The 20,932-nt window shown below is 42.5% G+C and overlaps 1 protein-coding gene across 1 annotated transcript in view; it reads left to right on the plus strand.

Annotated features, from left to right (window-relative positions):
* The first annotated feature begins 3,543 nt into the window (after positions 1-3,543).
* Positions 3,544-20,932, plus strand: part of MCUB (mitochondrial calcium uniporter dominant negative subunit beta) — a 95,389-nt gene continuing 78,000 nt past the window's right edge. The window contains exon 1 of the mRNA XM_032400991.1: positions 3,544-3,810. Coding sequence (XP_032256882.1) covers positions 3,709-3,810 — 102 coding nt within the window. The 5' untranslated portion in view covers positions 3,544-3,708. The remainder of the gene's footprint in view (positions 3,811-20,932) is intronic.

The raw sequence follows: 20,932 nt of genomic DNA on the forward strand, positions 1-20,932 counted from the left end.
TATCAAGTATTATTTACATGCTATAAGATCACTCATTTAAAGAGTACAAATGGGGGTGCCTGGGTGGCTCAGTCGTTAAGCGTCTGCCTTTGGCTCAGGTCATGATCCCAGGGTCCTGGGATTGAGCCCCACATCGGGCACTCTGCTCGGCGGGGAGCCTGCTTCTCCCTCTCCCACTCCCCCTGCTTGTGTTCCCTCTCTCGCTGTGTCTCTCTCTGTCAAATAAATAAATAAAATCTTTAAAAAAGATAAATAATAAATAAATAAATAAATCTTTAAAAAATAAAGTGTACAAATGATTATTTGGCAAATTTATAGACTTATGCAACAATTACCACAATCCAATTTAGAATATTTCCATCACCCCAGAAAGATTCCTCACACTCATTTACACCACTCCCAATTCCACCCTCAGCCCCAGGCAACTACTGATTACTCTCTGTCTCTATAGATTTGCCTTCTCTGGTCATCTTATGTAAATGGAATTACACTGGCTGTTTTTAAGACACTTCTTACAATTCTGCATTTCTCTCTCTCTCTTTTTTTTTTGGAGAGAGGTGGGGGGCAGAGGGAGAGAGAGAGAGAGAATCCTAAGCAGACTCCATGCCCAGCGCAGAGCCTGATTTGGGGCTTGATCCCATGACCTTGAGATCATGACCTGAGCTGTAATCAACAGTCGAATGCCCAACCAACTGAGCCACCCAGGTGTCCCTCTTTTTAGTTTGAGGTCTTTGTTCCTTGCCCTTGAGCACTTGACACAAGTACTGTATCCACAGCTCCTGGACTTTTCCTCAGTCACATCTATTTTAAGTTGTTCTTGCAGTATCTCTTCCTTCCCATTAGCATAATTTCATTTATTCATTGTTGACTAAGTCTCTAAAGCAGGTACTGTGCTAGGCACTCTGACACGAGGATTACTAAAACCACGCACCTGCTCCTGCCTTTATAACCTGGCTGGAGAGCCGGACATAAGTGCAAATAAATAGTGTGATAAATGCTACAAAACAGGCAGGTGTTAAGTGCAATGGAATGGTTTGTAATAACAATAATAGCATTTATTGAGGACTTAGGTGCCAGCAAAATTAATTTGGTTTAAGTTTCAGGGGCTCTTCACTTACACAAGCCTCTTCCAAGACCGTTGCAGTGGGGTGAGGGGTCCCTAGCAATGTGTTGGTGTTTTTGTTGTTTTTCTAAAAGTAAGACATTTTTACTGAAATCAAGACCACTGTCTCTTTTTTTGTTCAACCACTCCTCTGTCACACATTTTCTTGTATCAGGTGGTTGAGGAGTTATGGCCATTTTCAAGATCCAGCAAAAAGTAAGTTGAATTGGAGGTACATCTAGGTTGGATTTAGTGGGATATTTTTAAGCAGCTTACAGGCCATTTCCAGGTTTACTAAATTATTGCTAGCCACACCCATGTAGAAGTGGCTTCTAAGAATCCTCCGATCACCTACTGGGCCAACTTACCCTGTAGTGTAACCCCAAAGTGCAGAGCCAAGATTGTACTAGAGTATGAATGGGTCCTAGAGTGCCAACTTACCAGAAGTCTGTGGCTAGTGAAAAGTGGCGCTTGAAATGAATGGACCCAGAAGTTGGTCTGTGGAATACTCTTTCAATTATTATGTACACGAAAAACACCTGAAGGAAGTTTTCCCCAATTTAAGAACAATCCTAAGAATTAACACGATGTTACCAATGGTGAGTTGTAAAGCTTAGAGACACTTTTCTCAACTATCAATGATATATAACAAATCAACCTGCTAGAGAAAAGACAGCTATCTTTCCTAGTCTCTCTGTAGAAAGTATTGCAAAATTGTTGCGCTACAAAAATTTAATTAAAGGGAATGTCGCCAAAAACTGTTGGGAAAAAAGTATTACAATGTGCATGGGCAGAGTCTGTGCTCCAAAATAGACATTTTCTCCTCCTCTTCTCCATTTCCCCTTATAAAACTCTTTTGTTCCTTTTTCTCCCCCCCAGCTCTATTGAGATATAATGGGCAAATAAAAAGTGAATATATTTAAAGGGTACAATATGATGGCCTGATATATGTATGTATTTTGAATGATTATCACAATCAAGTTAATTAATACATCTGTTACCTAGCATAGTTACTTTTTTTTTTGATGTGCTAAGTACAGTTAAGATCTACTCTCTTAGCAAATTTCAAGCATACGATATAGTATTATTATTACTATTATTTTTTAAGATTTTATTTATTTATTTGACAGAGACACAGCGAGAGCAGGAACACAAGCAGGGGGAGTGGGAGAGGGAGAAGCAGGCTTCCCGGGGAGCGGGGAGCCCGATGCGGGACTCCATCCCAGGACCCTGGGATCATGACCTGAGCCGAAGGCAGACGCTTAGCAACTAAGCCACCCAGGCGCCCCACGATATGGTATTATCAACCATAGTTATCGTGTGGTACATTAGGTCCCCAGAATTTATTCATTTTATAGCTAAAAGATAAATAACAAATAGTTTAGTCTAAGTATATCCCAAATATCTCATTTTTCTTTAAAGAGTGTCTGCCATGCAACATTTGGTACATACTTAAATTATTTGTTGTTCATCTGAAATTCAAATTTACCTGGGCATCCTGTATTTTATCTAAGAACTCTATTGTAAGCAAGCTATGTGAAAGATTAGGTTGCTCTGAAATGGTGTTTTTAAAATTTGTTTTTATTTTTTATTATTTTTTAAAGACTTCATTTATTTGTCAGAGAGAGAGCACAAGCAGGGGGAGCAGCAGGCAGAGGGAAAAGCAGACTCCCCAACTGAGCAGGGAGCCCGATGCCGGGCTCCTTCCCAGAACCCTGGGATCATGCCTGAGCCAAAGGCAGACCTTTAACCGACTGAGCCACCCAGCCATCCCTTCTTAATCTGTTTTTATAAACAAAAAGTCTCTAAGACAAAACATTACATTTTCCAGTTGCTGGAAAGACTAAGTTCCGGTTCCTTAGCTCTTTGCATTAAAAACGTGATTGAAAAGAGAAGCCAGTTGTGCTGTGGCGGAGATGTCCCAAAGAGCTCCAGGCAGGCCACCGCCTAAAGAACTGCAAACCTCCGGCAAAAGTAGGCCTGGAGCTGACTCTGATGGACGCTCACTGGCCATCGCTGCCCTTAGCATAAGCCTCGGAGACAACTGACGTGTGGAGCCTTGGGGACCTGCTTCTCTCCCCCTTTCCCACTCGGTCCTGGAGACTAACTTCCAGAGGGTTCCGCCTGCGTCTCTCCAGCTCCCGGAGGCTCTCCTCCCCTCACCCCCACTCCTCACTGCCCCGTGGCCGGGAATGGAGACGCTAAGTCCCCAGAATTAACGGTGGGTGTTGAAATCAACAGCCCCCAAGGTGTGATCGCAAACTCTCGTTCATTCCAGAAGGGGCTTCCACGGGAAAAAAGAAGTGACTGCCAAGCATTCGCGCTGCCCGTCGAAATCTAAGACGGGGGAGGGCGGTTCACTAGCGCCCCTCCCCTTTTTCTTTTTTTCCGTCGGAGGAGAGAAAACAGCCTGAAGCCGGGCGCGTACACAGAGCCTCGGGAAGCGGGACACACCCTCCCCTTAGCCCGCCCCCCGCCCGGCGGCGCGGCGTGGGGAGGCGGGGGCCGGCGGGAGGCGCGGGCCGGGCTGCGTGCACGGAGAGCGCCCGCTGCTAGCCTCCCGGCGCTGGCCGGCTGACTCGTGCGGGAGCCCGCGCTTGGGCAGGATGCTGCTTCTGAGGGGTGCCTGGACGCGGCGCCCGCGGTTGCTGCCGACCCCCGGACCCCGGGGCCGAGCGCATCCGCGGCCGCGAACGCCGATGCCTCAGGTGAGACAGAGCCCGGCTCGGGGGCCGGGGGGCGGCTGGAAAAGTTTGCGTAGGGCAACTTGGGCGGGAGCGAAAGCCGAGCGGCCGGCAAGTTCCCCGCGTTTTGCTGGCCCTCCGGCTCCGCGCGGGAGGACCCCGACAAGTGGGCGCCCGGGCCGCAGACGTGGGTCCCCAGGTCTGCAGGCGCAGTCACGCCCAGCGGCCGAGGGAAGGCGAGGCCGGGGCGGCGAGGAGGAGCATCACCTCCGCCAAGTTGGGGTGCGGGGACCACGGGGCGACGCCCCGGGGAGCAGCAAAATCTCTCCGGGAGGCAGTTTCTCCGCGGCCAAAACGCACTCAGGAGGAAGTTTTCCGAGTCACTTTGCCGTCGGCTCGGTCGTGGGTGGCGAGAGGGGCTCAGAAAACGAGGGAGCACAGTGACTGCCCCGAGTGTGCACTGTCGTAGGGAAGTGAAATCTCCAGTCTGAAAACCACCAGCCCCTCCCTTCTAAAGGGGGAAGAAAAACTCGTTTTGTTCTGAGACACGGGTGAATCATGAGTGTGTGTCGGTGAGTAACAGCGGGCCTGACACAGTTGTATTGTGGCCTGGGTAGAACCGTTGCTTGGAGAGGGAAGACAGTGGATGTGCCCTAGAAAAGACAGAGATAGGGCAAAATGCTGCGTGCAACTCGGACTGGGATGGAGCCCGAGAGGAGCCCTAACTGAGCCTGATGAGGAGACAGCCCCATTAAAAAGAGCCTTCCAGGTGCGTGTGGTTGGGGAGCGCGTTGTTTCTGAGTTTTAATTCTCAGCCTCCCTCCCCCCATTAGATTAATTTCAGATCGTTAAAGAGAAAAATACGTTTAGCTGTGCAGTTTGCAAGAAAAACAAAAGAAGCCATGCCATTATCTTGTCACTTTCACTTCCTGTGTTTTTTTTTTTTCCTCCAGCTATTTCAGGGCTTCACAGTTTTGAATGCTGGAGGAAATATTTAAATACATACTTAGAATTCTCTCCCTGAGTGTTTGAGAGAGAATGAGGAAGGGCATTTTGTTACTAACACCTAGGAAAAGGGGCAAACTCTTTAAAATGATACTTAGCAGTAAATTGGAGAGAGGGGCTTCCACTTTATGAAATTGTACTTTATTAGAAAGTGTTGCACTTCTGGGTCAAAAATATACCAAACAGTGAAACAAGCCCAACACAAGGAGCCCCCTTCAGTATACCACCATTTAAACATAAATGATTCCGTTTTCTATTAAGTCCATTTAACATCTGGAGTAGAATTGTTACAGAGCCCAAGACTGGCTGCCCTTTCTCAGATTATCATCTCTAAGCCCCTTTCTCCATATTTCCCACCAGATGCTATTCCCACCTGGTGCCATTGCATGCCCCAGCAGGAATGTGGATGCCCTTTAAAAAAAAGAAAATGATACACTGGGGCTTATTAGGCTTAATCATAGGGGAACACTGGTTAGTACTTTCCCTCTAGGTAATCATCTTAAGCCTTACATTGGCTTGTTTCTAATTTGCAGATATTTGTTTTAAGTTTTGACTGTCCATCCTATTAAGTCAATTTACTGAACTTTAGAAGTGGAAATGCTTCCATCATTTTACTTCATAAAAGACCCCTGAAAGAAGAAAGACAAGCCTGTGAATTTGCTTCTTTATATGCCTCTTTGAAATCATACCATAAAGAAACTGACAAATATCCTGGCCACTTAGGAGTTTTAGTTAGGACTACTAAACCATTTTCTACAAATCATATTAACTGGCCGTGGGGACATTTTTCACTTTAAAGTCTGTTTTGTGGTCTCCCCATGTGATATGAAAAGTCCTATGGCTAAAGACAAGTATTTTATATATTTTTGCCACATTCAGACCCCTAGCATCCATGAAAACAGGAAAAACACAACAAAAGTGATATTTGCAACCCCACAGCTCATAAAATCTTAGCTTGCAAGGACTTGTCATTAATAGTAGCTCAAGTAAGCATTCCCAATTATATTTGACCTTTTCTGAAAGTATGAGTGTGCTATAATTTATAGGAGGATTTGGTAATTTTGGAAAATATACAATTCTCATCTTTCATATGGTAGGTAAGTCTGTCAGTATTTTGTGGGTGGAAAAAAGTTTGTCAACATGGATACGCTTCGTATACCAGAATTGTTTTTTAAAGAACGCATTTAATCTGAAGCATAAGCGAGCAAGAGCATGTTGTGTTACCTTTAGCCAAGGCATGCCCCGGTGTCTATGGTCACGATCCGGTGTCAGCATCTCTGCTTGTCCTCAGCACGCTGGCTGAGGCTGAGCGGTTGTCAGGGCAATCCATGGCTCCTGCTGGCCTTTCTGTTCTGCAGGACGCAGCTTTGAGTGATGATGGCACCTGGTGAATTACCTTTAAACAGAAAGGCCTTACCTAATTGTGCCTTTCTTAACTTGGGTTTTCTGCTGCTTAGTTTGAAAACCTCCCTGGTAAGGTTTCAGGCCCCCAGGACAGCATTTGAGTCTCTACATAAGCTGTGTTTAAAACTTAAAAAAATCAAGTGTACTTTGCAGAGAAGTTTGGGTATGCTTTTTTTTTTTTTTTTTTTTAACATCTGGAAACAAAGCAGTATAGCAATACATGTTTTCATTCCACCACCAGATGTTAATTTAGAAATTGTTTTTGCCTTTTGAATTTAGGTCAGTCCCATTTGACGCTTGACTCCCATTCTACCTTTTGTGTTTGTAACTAGGGCACTGTACTCTGTAATACTGGTTTCAGAGCTCCCTCCTGAGGAGGGTGTTTAGTTGTACGTTGGAGTTTGTACTTAAGTTATAGAAGACATTGGGGCAAGGTCATTCTAGACCAGTTTGTTAAATATTAAACATTACTGTCTTCCCAGTGCTTAGGTATTAGTATTAGTGCTCGGTTTTTTGTTTTTAGATTTTACTATTTATTGCAATTTAACAAATACTATTCGTGCTGTTTTGTGGCAAACTCTAAGCTAGAAAATAATTTTGTATCTTGGCAGATAAATATTTGTGGAATGAGGTCCCTGTGAAACTAAGGTAGAAAACCTGAGGCAAATGTTGGTTGATCTGATTGCTCTATAAACTAAATGTGTTTAGGCCATAGAATAGAAATGAGCAGCCAACTGAGGTGGTGGTAGGCGGTTGGCACTCATGGCCCAGCCACCCCAGAGCTCCCTCAACTTAGCCAAGTCTTTCGGTCTATTTGGGCCTGTTGTACTCCCTTTTCAAAACAAAGAGACTTGTCTAATTGGTCCCCAAAGCCCTTTCCATCTTGAAAATTGCCATTTTGTAATTTTACCAGGGGATGTAAGGAGAGTACTGAATGAAATACTGTCAGTGTCTGAATGGTTGAACAATCCTCTGTGTGATCTTAGGCAGTCACTAGACTAGCAGCTCTACCTTGTGGTTGTAGTAACTGTTTTCCCTTTGAAGAGGAATTGAAATTTATTTGATTGGGTAAGCATGTCAAAATTAAGCCTCGCTCTGATACTTCATTCTGTCATTAGCAGTGTTTTCATCTGTGAAATGTTGCTTATTCAAGAGTATCTAGCGTTAGAACCCTGAAACCATTATATAATAGACATCTTGAGCTAACCTGTAGGCTGTAAACCAATAGATAATAAACGGTGTTACCTCAGCCATATTCTAGAAGCATCTTTTTATTTTTATTTATTTTAAAGATTTTATTTATTTGACAGAGAGAGACACAGCGAGAGAGGGAACACAAGCAGGGGGAGTGGGAGAGGGAGAATCAGGCTTCCCGCCGAGCAGGGAGCCCGATGCGGGGCTTGATCCCAGGACCCTGGGATCATGACCTGAGCCGAAGGCAGATGCTTAACAACTGAGCCACCTAGGCGCCCCAAAGCATCTTCTTTTTAAAAAATCCCATTTAATTTACCACAGTATGAATTTTCCTGTCTTTTTAAAAATAAATACCAACTCTCTGTTCTCTGAGCTTCATACATCTGAGTTCAGACTGCATGGGATCCCTCACCCAAATGTTTTTACTGAATTTCCCACATTAGCATACCTTTAAAAAAACAGTCCTACGAAACATGGTAGTCAGTTAAAAGGTTAAGAGGACCCCCAGAAGAAATTGCTGTCTAGTCTTAGTATTCAAGTCACTGGCTTCTCCTGCCCAGATGCTGGGTTTATTGTACCAGCAGTGAAATGAGTGTGTAGCCAGGGCTGTTCTCCCTGTGCACTGGCTGCCAGAAAGCCTAGAGTCCGATTTTCAACCCACCTTCTAACAAATGTGAAATGATAAGCATTTTATGTGTTTACATATTCATGGTTTCATTGTCTCTACCTTCATTTTTTCCTCCATTCACATCCTCACTCATTTTTCTGAAATTGTCTTTTAATGGGAAAATGTGGTGCATAAATAACTTTTTTTTAAGATTTTATTTATCTGAGAGAGAGTGCGCGCGAGAGTGAGAGTGCACAAATGAGGGGGGGACACAGAGGGAGAAGCAGACTCCCCACTGAGCAGGGAGCCCGATGCGGGGCTCGATCCCAGGATCCCCCAGGATCAGAACCTGAGCTGAAGGCAGACGCTTAATCAACTGAGCCACCCAGGTGCCCCCCATAAATAAGGTTTTAAGAAATTTAAAAAATCAGCCCTTGGTGTTTGAACAAATATGCTCTAAGTAGTTAATTGCGGAAGTGTGGCAAACCCACATCTGTCTTCACACAGTCTCCTAGGGGCTTTGTGCATAGGAAGTGCTCAATAAATATTGGTTGTATTGAATTCAGCTACTGTAAGAGTCTAATTTTGATGCTGTGGTTCTCTCACTTTTTAATTGAGATGTAATTGACATGTATGGTTCTCTCTTAAATGGGGTGCTGAACTTGTTTACTCGCCACTTTTTTCCTTCTTACTACCCTCACCTGTCCTAATTCTTATTTCCTCGCTACCTCCCCTGTCCTCACCTGACTTAAAATCTAGTTTGGGTCAACTAGCAATGCCTATAAATCTCTTTATTCTCAGAGTTTCCTATTCCATTAACTCATAAATGGTATTACTTGATTGTATGTGATTTTTATCTTAGATGCATCTTCATTATAAAGGGAATAGAGACATTGCAGTCCAGGCTTTTGTTTGACAGCTCTTTTGGGGATAATTAGATTTCTTTTTTATTTTTTTTAAAGATTTTTTTTTTTTTAATTTGTGAGAGAGAGAGAGAGAGCAAGTGTGTGCACAAGTGGGGGAGGGAGAAGCAGACTCCCCACTGAGCAAGGAGCCCGATGTGGGGCTTGATCCCAAGGACCCTGGGATCACGATCTGAGCTGAAGGCAGATGCTTAACAGACTGAGCCACCCAGGCATGCCGGGGATAATTAGATTTCTATTCAGGATTCACAATACTGGTGAGAAATGATGTATGAAATCTGCACTATAAACAAAGTTTACTGAAGAGAATTTCTCTCAGTAGATTTCAGGGCAAGAAATAGGGAGCCATGAAAAGAGTAATGAGATGGAGCCGGAGTTGAAATGTTTATAGCCTGTGGGCAGAAACAAGAAGTGACATGAAACATTAAACCTCCTATCAAGAAATGGATAGGTGCACAAAGCTTTATTGTGGCAACTTTAGGGAAAAGTCTTCCTGATGGGCAAGGGTCATCCCACAAGTAGGTGTTGTACCTGAGGGTCTTTTGATACTTACTAGATGGAGTAGATGGTTTGGTTTATAGCTGCTGTGAACACTAGTGGTAATCCCATTATATTTAATTCCACTGGGAACTCTCAATTATTTTGTTGTAGGAATGCTTTTATAATGAATCATTGCTCAAATCACATTTCTGGGACTTGATGAATTAGCTTATTTTTAACCTCTTAGGCATAACAGTAAATAAATGTCCTGAATCTGGTTGGAGGAAGGAAGAAGTTATTCTTTTTGACAAATCCTTGTTCTTTTTCTGACTGTGCATGTGTGCGTTTTCAGGTGTGGCTGTCTCTTGTTAAATATTTTGTTTGTTTTTGATATGAGTTTCCCCAGTAGGCTGAATAGGTTATTTGAAGAGAGGATTTTAAAAGGTGTTTGATGAATAACTGCTCTTTGCACCGGTAATGCAGTTGGAATATAAGTGTACATTTTTATTAGAGAGGCTGACGGTATTGTGACCATAAACCTGAAAAAACATTGTTTTAGAAAATGTCTGCAAACACATCAACGTAGCATTGGCTCTCTAAGCCCTTGCTAGGGGATATTTGTGATGACATTTTACAGTCTGATGACTCATTTCTGCAAGTCTGCTTTGAGAATGTTTCAGATACTATATAATAAAGCAATTTCCACTTTTTAAGAGAAAGTATGGTTTCTTTTGACTTTGTAAATTATCCTTTTATGGGTTGGTTATTCATGAAACCAAGGTAAGAAAGCTTTAAAACCTCAGCTACAGGGGCGCCTGGGTGGCTCAGTCGTTAAGCGTCTGCCTTCGGCTCAGGTCATGATCCCAGGGTCCTGGGATCGAGCCCCACATCAGGCTCCCTGCTCAGCGGGAAGCCTGCTTCTCCCTCTCCCACTCCCCCTGCTTGTGTTTCCTCTCTCACTGTGTCTCTCTCTGTCAAATAAATAAAATCTAAAAAAACCCCACAAAAACCCTCAAAAAACATAAGCTACAGTTGATCCAGAAATCCAGTGGCCTCATCCCTTCTGTCCTACTTTCTACTCCATGCCTTCCGTGTCCCGTAATTGGTGTCTGTGATGTTCCCTGGGTAGCATTGACACCCCCCCCCCCCAAATCACCCTTCCTTCACTCTCCTGAATTCTGCACTTCCTCCAGGGCTGAGTTCCAGTACCCACCCACCCACTGCGCGGATCCCCATTTTGCTGAGGTCCACAGGTCTGTGCCAGCAGAATTAACCACGTTCTTTTTTCCTCTCCCACGACACTTAGAGCGTTCCACCATGTGTTCTAGTGGTGCTCATATGGTTTTCCCACCTGGATTCTCTCAGCACTGTGGTCAGAACTCTTTCTCCTCACCTGTGATGGCCTCGGCCCTGCCATAGTAGGTGCATAATACGTGCTTGTCGGGTAGAGGGTGAGTGGACGGATGATCGAGAACTAAATATTACATAGAGTTCCTTAATGGTGTGCTTGCTTCAGGTCTTACTTTCTCCATTTCCTCTTCTCCATTTCATCCAGTTGGGAACACCTGAAGCATTCTTCCCTACTTTTTGTGATATGAGCCTTGAATAATTGAAGATTTTTAAAAAGTTAATCAAAATAATCTTTATGTATTGTATTTTCTGTTCAAAGAAAGCAGTAATCTTAAATCATATCTTGGTTAGTTTTATTTCAGATATGCTTTCAAATCAAGAGTTTTAAAGGATATGATTAACATAATCTAATGAAGCGTAAATTAAGTACAGTCTGGTGTGTAAGGATGTGCGTTTTCTTGGCTGTTTTTTTTTCTTTTATTGAGATATATGACCTACAACATTATATTCATTTCAGGTGTACAACATAAATGATTTGATATTTGTATATGTATTGTAAAACAGTCACCACGATAAGTCTAGTTAACATCTGTCGTCATACATAGTTACAGAAGTTTTTTCTTGTGATGAGAACTTTTAAGATTTAGTCTCTTAGCAACTTTCAAATATGCACTACAGTGTTATTAACCAGAGTCGCCATGCTATGTGTTGCATCCTGTGCATTACATCCCCGTGACATGTATTTTTATAACTGGAAGTCTGTATCTTTTGACCATCTTCACCCATTTCACTTGTCCCCCATCTCTGGCAACCACCAATCTGTTCTCTGTATCTATGAGCTTGGTTTTTTTTTTTTCCTTTTTCTTTTTTAGATTCCACATATAAGTGAGATCACTTGATATTTGTCTTTCTCCGAAGGCAGACGCTATTTCACTTAGCATAATGTCCTCAAGGTCCATCCATGTTATTGCAGATGGCAAGATTTCATTCTTTTTTATGGCTGGATAATATTCCATTGTGTGTGTACACCACATTTTCTTTATTCATCTATCAATGTACACTTAGGTTGTTTGTTTCCATATCTTGGCTATTGTAAATAATGTTGCAGTGGACATGGGGTTGCATGCATCTTTTCAAGTTAGTGGTTTTGTTTTCTTCAGATAAATACCCAGAAATGGAATATCTGAATCATGTGATAGTCCTGTTTTTAATTTTTTGAGGACTCTCCATACTATTTTCCATAGTGGCTGCACCAATTTACATTCCTGCCTACCGTGCACAAGAGTTCCCTTTTCCTTACCTCCTCGTCAACACTTGTTATTTCTTTTTCAATAATTGTCTTGGCTGTTCTTAAAGTGTGGTGTTGATTTAGGATGGTTGTTTACGTGTGGGGAAGGTAGCACTTGTCTCCATAGACAAGGGCTTTCCTAAATGGGATTCTCAAAGTATTAGATCATACTAGTTTTAGACTTATAAAGTGAGGTTTTTGGGATTGCCAAAATTATTAGTGTTAGTACTAAAAGCTCAATCATTAAAACTTAAATAATTTAGAATATTTAAAAATCAATGATAAAAATGTTTATTTGTGGATGTAGCTCCTGGGCAAAGTACAAGATTAACCCTTTGGAAAATAAACCCCAAAGAAAAGAATATAATTTTTGATGTTAGGAAACCTGCAGGTCCTTTCCTGTAACCACCTTTTTATTACTATTCCAGAAGTGGGGCATACTCTACTTTGGAGCATGGAGTTGCCATGAGTAAGATTACCATCTATTGGTCTTGCAGAGCTTAGGGGCTGATTAAGGGAGGTAGCAAATATTTTACATCTTTGGGTGTATGTATGTTTTGTGTTTCTTATTCTGCCAGTGCTTGTGGTGCTAAATGAATAAGGAATAAGAAGATAGTTGCCATTGTCTTTATGAGAAATGATGCTGGTCTATACCACATGTTGATTATCTTTTTTAAAATTATTATTATTATTTTTTAAAGATTTTATTTGAGAGAGAGCACAAGCAGGGGGAGCATCAGAGGGAGACGGAGAAGCAGGCTCGATCCCAGGATCCTGGGATCATGACCTGGGCCTAAGGCAGATGCCTAACCGACTGAGCCACCCAGGCGCCCCTTGATCAACGTTTTATGTTGAGGTCCAGATAGTGAACATCTTAGGCTTTGCATCCTATTGTCCGTGTCACAACTAACTCAGCTCTGGCATTGTAATGGGAAAGCAGTTATAGACAATATATAAATGAATAGGTGTGACTGTTTTCCAATAAACTGTATTTTAAAAAATGGCAAGAGGTCAGATTCGGCCCATAGGTCATAGTTTGCCAACTCCTGGCCTGTAGACAGTATACCAGGATTTTGGGCAGTAGTAATAGAGATGCTGTGCTAGAAGATGAATCTGGGTCTGGCAATCCAGTGTGTGTATAGTGGGATGAGGTAAGTGAGTACATACCTAAGGACCAATCATGAAGTTATGGTTACTGTACATGGAACTGGAATAACAGGAACTAGAACAATGGGAAGAACAAAAGGAAGAATGTGAAGACGTATAGGTGTTTCAGCAGATTTCAGTAGATTAGGGTTCTACCTAATCACGAGGCCACAGTGCCTGGCAGGATCAAGAGAAAGAAGAGAATGGAAAGACTGGGACTAAGATGATGAGTTGCTGTCTGAAGGCAGGGGAGCAATCAGTCCTATGGTGAGTTCTGATTCTGTGGGAGAAGTAACATGATGGGTGAAGAAGTGAAGACTTGAGTAAGAAATGTTCGAGAAGCAGTGCGTTGGCACATGCATTTATTCCAAAGGGTTTATTTCTCTTTGGAATTATCATTAAACCATGGGTACCTTTTACCTTTAATCTGAATCCACCGTTAGAATTTACAGTCCATGTGTATATATTGTTTTTCCTTTTCCTTTCTCAAATCTTTTTCTAAATGAATTTTCTATTATCTCTGTTGGTTAGATTAAGCTACAAGGTTCAGCTTTTGCTGACACAAAAGACCCAACAGTAATTAAACACAGTTTTTAAGCTAAATTTTTCCTCTCTAGGCAATGGTTCTGAGGTGAATTTTGTGGGTCGGCACTAGCTCTGCTCCACACAGTCATTCAGGGACCCTAAGCTGACCATTTCCTCTGTCCTTGTCAACCTGAGGACTGTAGGGTTGTTTTGTTTTGCTTTTGTACTTGCAAGGTGTTAATGGGCGAGGTTGGTGATATCACATAACACCCATGCTCACATTCCATTGAATATTTCATTGACTATGTCAGATGGCCACATTTAGCTACAAGGGGGCTGAGAGATGTAGTCCTGGCAGGGAGCCACATTCCAACTAAAACTTGATTAGTGTGGAAGAAGAGAGATGGATTTCCATGGACATCTAGCTGTTTCTGCTGCAGGCCCCTTGGCCAGAAACAGGAGAGTTTTGCATTTTGTGGGCACTGAACTTCCAAGGCTCTGTTGAACTTTGTTTATATGTGTTACTCAGCAATAGATATTTACAGGGAAGCTTTATTTCTATCTGGAAAACTTAAAAAGGAAATGATGGAAATGCAGCATTTTTAATTTGGGCTAGAACAGGAACATTTGACACCTTGTTAGGTTCATTATATGCCCTCCGGGCTGTAGCTTAATAGGAAAGGGTGTAGTCTCACTTGTACGCTCTAAGCTAAGGGAGAGAAGTAAGTTCTGATGGTTCAGTTAGGAGCTGAAGCCAGAATTCAAGTTTATGCAATGACACTTGATAAGGAGGGAAAAAAAGTACAGAGTGCTGACACTATGGTTTTAGGGAAGGACTTCTTTTAGAGGAATTGTGATGATTAATAGATAAAAATTATAAAAGTACCATGCATATCTAGTATATGAATTTAATTGCATTTTTTAGGCTAGCCTGTTAGAAATATGGTCTAAAAAAGGGAAATTTTTTTTTAAAGGGCAATCTTAATTAGATACTTAGGATTGTTGAAAGATGCTGTGTTTTAGAATGAAATGTAGCTTAGTATATAACATAATATTGAGAATAATCCACTGTAATTCAGGGTATATTCAGAAAGAGTTTTATTAATATGACCTTGTATAATGTCTCCTTACCACATTATTTACTTAATTGCCTTTCTTTGGCTTATACCCTGGCTTTTTAATTTTAATTTGTCAGGCTTGGATATCATTGTTGATCATCTGGGGTTTTTTGTTTGTTTTTTAAGTGTTATTTATTTCAGTAATCTCTACACCCCACACGGGGCTCAAACTCCTCACAGCTGGCCCTGAGATCAAGAGTCCCATGCCTTCTGACTGAGCCAGCCCGGTGCTCCCACTGTTGATCAGTCTTGAATGCATTACTTTGATTAGCTTTGCGATATAAGAAATGTTTTCCCTTCCCATTGCTTTTCATGTACTTCAGTATAATTATTGTTTTATATCATGAAATGGCTAGATTACCATAGATACTTATGCATGCCTTGAACTTGGACACTGTATTTAATTGTCCATGAAACATTAATAAGGCTTTACTGAAACAGTTGTCCAAAGGGCTAAAGTATACAATATGTATTATGTAGAAACACATATAATTGGAAATACATAATACTGTTATCACTGATCTGAACATATTATAATATTAATGGTGCCTGTGCCTTAGCCCGGTATTGTTACAACATGATTGATCACCCTAGGTCGTGTGGAATTCTTTTTCTAGAGGCTTCTTATTCTCATTCCATACAGATTAATCTGGGTTTGGTAAGCATGTATCAACCCTGGAAGAAAGCAAGTCTCAATGGGGAAAAAAGTATGGGATGAGTGTGACTCTTAACCGACTGAGGGAAAGCAGAGCATCCGGATCACGGCAAGCAGTAGCCCCTTGCACTGTATCAGGACTGACTGTCCTGCATCCTGCGTCAGGGCATTATGGTTTGTCTCTGAGTCAGTACGTCAGAAGGGACACTGACTAGCTGGTGGGGAGGGAGGTACCTCCAGAACAGGATTAAGATGTTGGGGATTTCTAGAGAAGATGATTAAAAGGGCTGGATATTCTTAATCTGGTGAAAAGAAAGCAAAGAAGAAGCAAATCTTTGTTTTCAAATATCTAAGAAGGTTTCTTGTGAAAGAAAGTTGTTATCCTGTGTTGCTTCAGAACGAGGAAAATCACCTGAGATTGGGCAGACTAGGTAGGCAGGGCTCAGCTCCGTTTAAGAAACTATTTGTGTCTGTTCTGGCTGTTCACCACGTATGGACTGCTGCTTAAAGCACAGGACTTTTAAGTTACTAGAAGAACTCGGGCAGACGCCGGAGAAGGTCTTCTGGAGCCTGCTCAGGGAACACAACCGACCAGAACTAGGAAGCAGAGCCTCTTTTCCTCCTCCAGTGTCTCTCTAGTGCCCCCTACGGACAAAACTTTTAGTGCCAGCCCGTGGAGGAACACTTTTTAAAGGGCCCAGATCCATTTTCACAGAGAAGTCAAAAAGGATGAATTTGGAGCCTACTGGAAGTAAGTTGATAGCCGTCCCAGGTGGGAGGAGGCAGCACCTGTGCAGTACTTGGAAGGGACAGCTGCTGTCACGGGCACGGCCGGCCTGGCAGAGCCAAGGTGCAACGGGAGACAAGGGGCCAGACCACGGCTGGGACACCGGTTAAACGGGTGGTAGTTTTGGATACGATACTGTGCTTATAGATCGGAAATCAAGGAAGCAGCACTTGACTGTTCCAGGAACACACAATCCAACCCACAGAGGAACAGATAAGACAGCCCCCCACCCCCCAGAAAAGTGCATGAGGACGTTAGAGTGAGCAAGTAGGAAGATAAGGGGTGGATGATTGAGAAGCCAAAAAGTAGGCTTGAAAACAGTTAGTTGGGATCTGGTTCAGGTCAAGGTCAAAATGGGAAGTCCGCTGAGGTGACCTGTAAGGTTCCTTTCATTGCTAATGTTCTGGGGGTCCCTTAGGTCTGCAGTCTTTGATATCTGTCCCAAAGTCAGAAACTGCTTGAGTCTGGAGATTGATAAACTTGGCTAAAAATTAGTCAGTATCTCTTGTTGTCCATTCCTTACGGTCTGCCTTCTCTACCAAGAAAAACCTTTGGATTGTTAGCGTGTAATGACTATTTAGTTGTGGTGGTCTGTGTTTTGGCCCTTTATATAGTAGTAGTCTTTCTCTAGAGGTTTGGGTTTGGTATGTTGCTGTGGGTTCTTGCCTGGAAGTCACCCACCCAGGTGTGGTACTCGTAACTGTTATCAGTCTGAGCTTAAGCCCAGATCTTCTGCTAACAGGTTATAGCTCTTTCTTTGTATATGAAATTCACTTTATAATGAATCCAGGCAGTTTCATTTAATTAGGTTATTCCATTTAGTAAGGACTGTGCCACATTTAATTAGTCTGAATTTAAAAAGTCTGAATTTATGCCAGTGACTAAGCATTGTAATCAACAGTTGTTGTTATGCCTGCTATTGGATGAAATCATCCAAGTCTGACCTCTTGGAGAGAAATTACATAACTTGACTGTACCTTTGGAACTGAATTAGGATGAAATATCTTAATACTGTATTTATAATTCTGCTTATTTAAAACCGTTAGACATTAGAAAAGGTTTTTCATAGGCACAACAGTGAGCATTAAAACAATTTTAGCATAGTAATGTTACTGGTTTTGAAACTTTAGAAAACATCTTTGTGGTCTCTGCTAGTTATCTTTCTCAGGTGTCTTCCCCGCTCTTAAATACAAGGTTACAGCACAGTTGGCCATCTTAGTAGGACGTGACTTGCATTCAACTGGTCACCTGACCCAGGAATTTGGAATGGGGTTTAAGGTTGCCATCCCTGTTGGCTGCTCTTTTCAATAGTGGAGTTGTTCACTTGGAGCTGGTTGGTAATGATCATTTTCTACCTTGGGGACTAGGAAACAGTGAAAATCATTTTTAGTGATAAAGCAGAATGATGCTGACATGTAGAGAAAAGGAGAAATAAAATACGGGTCAAGAGGACTCACCAACCTCAATATGACACTCCAGTCCCTGGTCCATTCCCAAGGTGTAATTAAATCCTTCCACTGAGGGTCCGTGAGAGATACCCCTTTGCCCTTAGAGTAAATTCCATCCTCACTTAAGCTAAGTCAAGTAGATGTTTGTTCTTTTCATCCATATAGCACATACATACATGAAGATCATTCAAACTTATTTTTAAAAACCCACTAAGAGGGGCACCTGGGTGGCTCAAATGGTTAAGCGTCTGCCTTCGGCTCAGGTCATGACCTCCACGTCCTGGGATAGAGCCCCACATCTGGCTCCCCACTTAGCGGGGAGTCTGCTTCTCCTTCACCCTCTGCCTCTCCCCTTGCTTATACTCTGTCTCTCTCAAATGAATAAATAAAATCTTAAAAAAAAATAATAAAAAACCCACTAAGATCTCAGTAGAGAAATGGGTAAAGGGCATAAGTGATTTTCAGAAAAGGAAGTTTAAAATGCCTAATAACATGAAAAATAGTAAGCATCACTGATAATCAAATAAATAGGAAAACAGTGGGGTAATGGATACATTTTCTCTCTCTTTTTTTTTTAACCTGTGAAATTGGCAGAGAAAAACAATATTCAACGTGTAAAGCATGTCCTGATGTGAGAACTCTTCCGGACGACTAGTCAGAGTATAAAGCGATTGTATAATTCAGAATCCCAACAGGAAACAGATGGCTCAGTCAGATCAGGATAATCAGAAGAGCCTTTGTACACAAAGGACTATGCACTGGGGTGTGGGTGCAGGGGAACTGCCAGAGATGGTGCAGTAAGCCTCGGCTAGTGGGGGGGGGGTCGGGGAAGGTGGACCCAAGACCACCTCGAAGGGAGTAGGGACCCCCTTCGTTGAAGGACCCAGCCAGATAGTCACTCAGATTATTTCCTTATTGTTCCTTTAAACGTTAACATTCATTGAAACTGGAATTGCAGAATTCTGTCTTCCTGGTCCAGGTGAAGACTTGAGGTGCTTTAGTAAATCATTTTTAATGAAGAGGCCGACGTTTTTCCAAGTCCAGCCTCTAGGTAATGTTTTCTCTTTTTTTTTTGCCAGCTACTACTGGAGTCCCCGCTCCTTTTGTTTGGTTGATAACATGCATGATGATAGCTAATCCATAGGCTGTGCTAGCTACTGGCGCCAGCTCGTTCCTCACCATCTCATTTAGCCCCCTCGCCGGCGTCCTGGGAGGTGGGTGCCCACGTTGCCCCCTTGTTTACTCAGCACTGAAGCTCAGACCTGCCCTGTGGCCTCTCAGGCCCGGGCCCCCAGCAGCCGCTCTGCTTTATTGTTGAGGGAAGTTCTCTCTCACTTTGGAAAAAGAAAAAAAATTATGAGAGTATCTTTTCAGGGTTTGATTATGCTGATTCAGTTGAAGAAGAGCTTCCAGCACTGCTGAAATGTGATTGTTTCGTAGTCTGAAATGGATACTTGAATCTCATAAGAGCTGTGAGATTAAACTTTGCAGTGTACCACAAAGTTGACCCAGTTGTACCAGTTTCATATGGAAATTTGTTTATGGTGAATAAGTGTAGTTTTCTAAAACCTTTTTTAAAAGGTTTCCAAGTAAACTGCTGAATAAAGCTCCAGTGAAACTTTTTTTTTCCCTCCAAAAGAAGCAGTTGGCCTTCAAAAGAGGAACTTAACATCGATTAATTAAAAGAGACTTTAATTGTTCAGACTCAGTCAGTGGTCAGGTGTGAGTTCACACAATCCAAGAATGTTGGGCAAGGAACTTCAAAAGACAGTTTGGGTCCGCATCCTATTTTGTAGTAAGATTATAGAAAAATCAGAGTTAAACTTGTATATAGCTGTCCCCTGTCACTTAAAATCTATCCACATCCCCCGCCCCCTGCAACCAGAAATAGTCCAGTGCCTTTTTTTTTTAAGATTTTATTTATTTGATGTAATGTATGGGGATTAACATAACAAAAAAAGATTTTATTTATTTGACAGAGGGGGGGTGTGAGCACACGCAAGCAAGGGGGACAGGCAGCGGGAGAGGGAGAAGCAGACTCCCTGCTGAGCAGGGAGCCCGATGCCGGGCTCAGTCTTGGGACTCCCAATGTGGGGCTCGATCCCAGGACCCTGGGATCATGACCTGAGCCCAAGGCAAATGCTTAACCCACTGAACCACCCAGGCGCCCCAAAAATAGTCCAGTGTCTTAAATTTTAAAGTTATTCCCTTAAGTAATCATAAAATAATACTTAGTAATATAGTTCTTGAAATCTGAAGATGGTGGATGTATGAAAATTTGATAAAGTCACTAAGAATAGCTTACTACCTAAAAGTTTAAAAAGTACTTTCTGTACATGTGATCTCATGTAATCTCTCTCTAGCCTTGTCATGTGGGTAATACTCTTTTATAAATGGGAACACTAAGGCCCAGAAAAGTTAAGTAAATTATTCACATAATTAGTTGGTGGGGGAGTGAGGACTTAAATCCAGGTCCTCTGATGATGAACCCCATACTTTTTTTTTTTTTTTTAAAGAGCATGAGTTCAGGGAAGGGGCAGAAGCAGAGGCAGAGGGGGAAGCAGACTCCCCACTGAGCAAGGAGCCCAGACGACCCCAGGACCCCGGGATCATGACCTGAGCTGAAGGCAGACGCTTAACCAACTGAGCCACCCAGGCACCCCGAACCCCATACTTTTTTTTTTTTTTTTTTTAAAGATTTTATTTATTTATTTGACAGAGAGATAGAGCCAGAGAGCACAAGTGGAGAGAATGGCAGAGGGAGAGGGAGAAGCAGGCTCCCCACTTGAGCAGGGAGACCGATGCGGGGCTCGATCCCAGGACCCCGGGATCATGACCCGAGCCGAAGGCAGACGCTTGACCATCTGAGCCACCCAGGCGCCCCCCGAACCCCATACTTTTAACTAACTCCTGCAGTGCCCTAGTTTTCTTCTTTCTTTTGAAGCACAAAAATAGTAAGATAGACTTGGGCAAACCCAAGATTAATCCTAAAGCGGGAGTTCTCTTTCTGGATAGTAAAAATGAACAGGACAAGTAGCAAGAAAAAGCAGCTTATTGTTTGAAGCTCCCCTGATTTTCATATCCCAGTTTCCCTCATTTGCATATGCAGATCCGGCCCCTCAGTGTCCTGCTTCCAGCATTCCTTGACAAGCTCTGTTCCCTTTTCACAGATCTTCACTTTCGTTGGTAGGATGCCACTTGGCCCTTGCTTCCATT

Source organism: Phoca vitulina, unplaced genomic scaffold, assembly GCF_004348235.1.
Source record: "Phoca vitulina isolate PV1807 unplaced genomic scaffold, GSC_HSeal_1.0 scaffold3, whole genome shotgun sequence".
Lineage (NCBI taxonomy): Eukaryota > Metazoa > Chordata > Mammalia > Carnivora > Phocidae > Phoca > Phoca vitulina.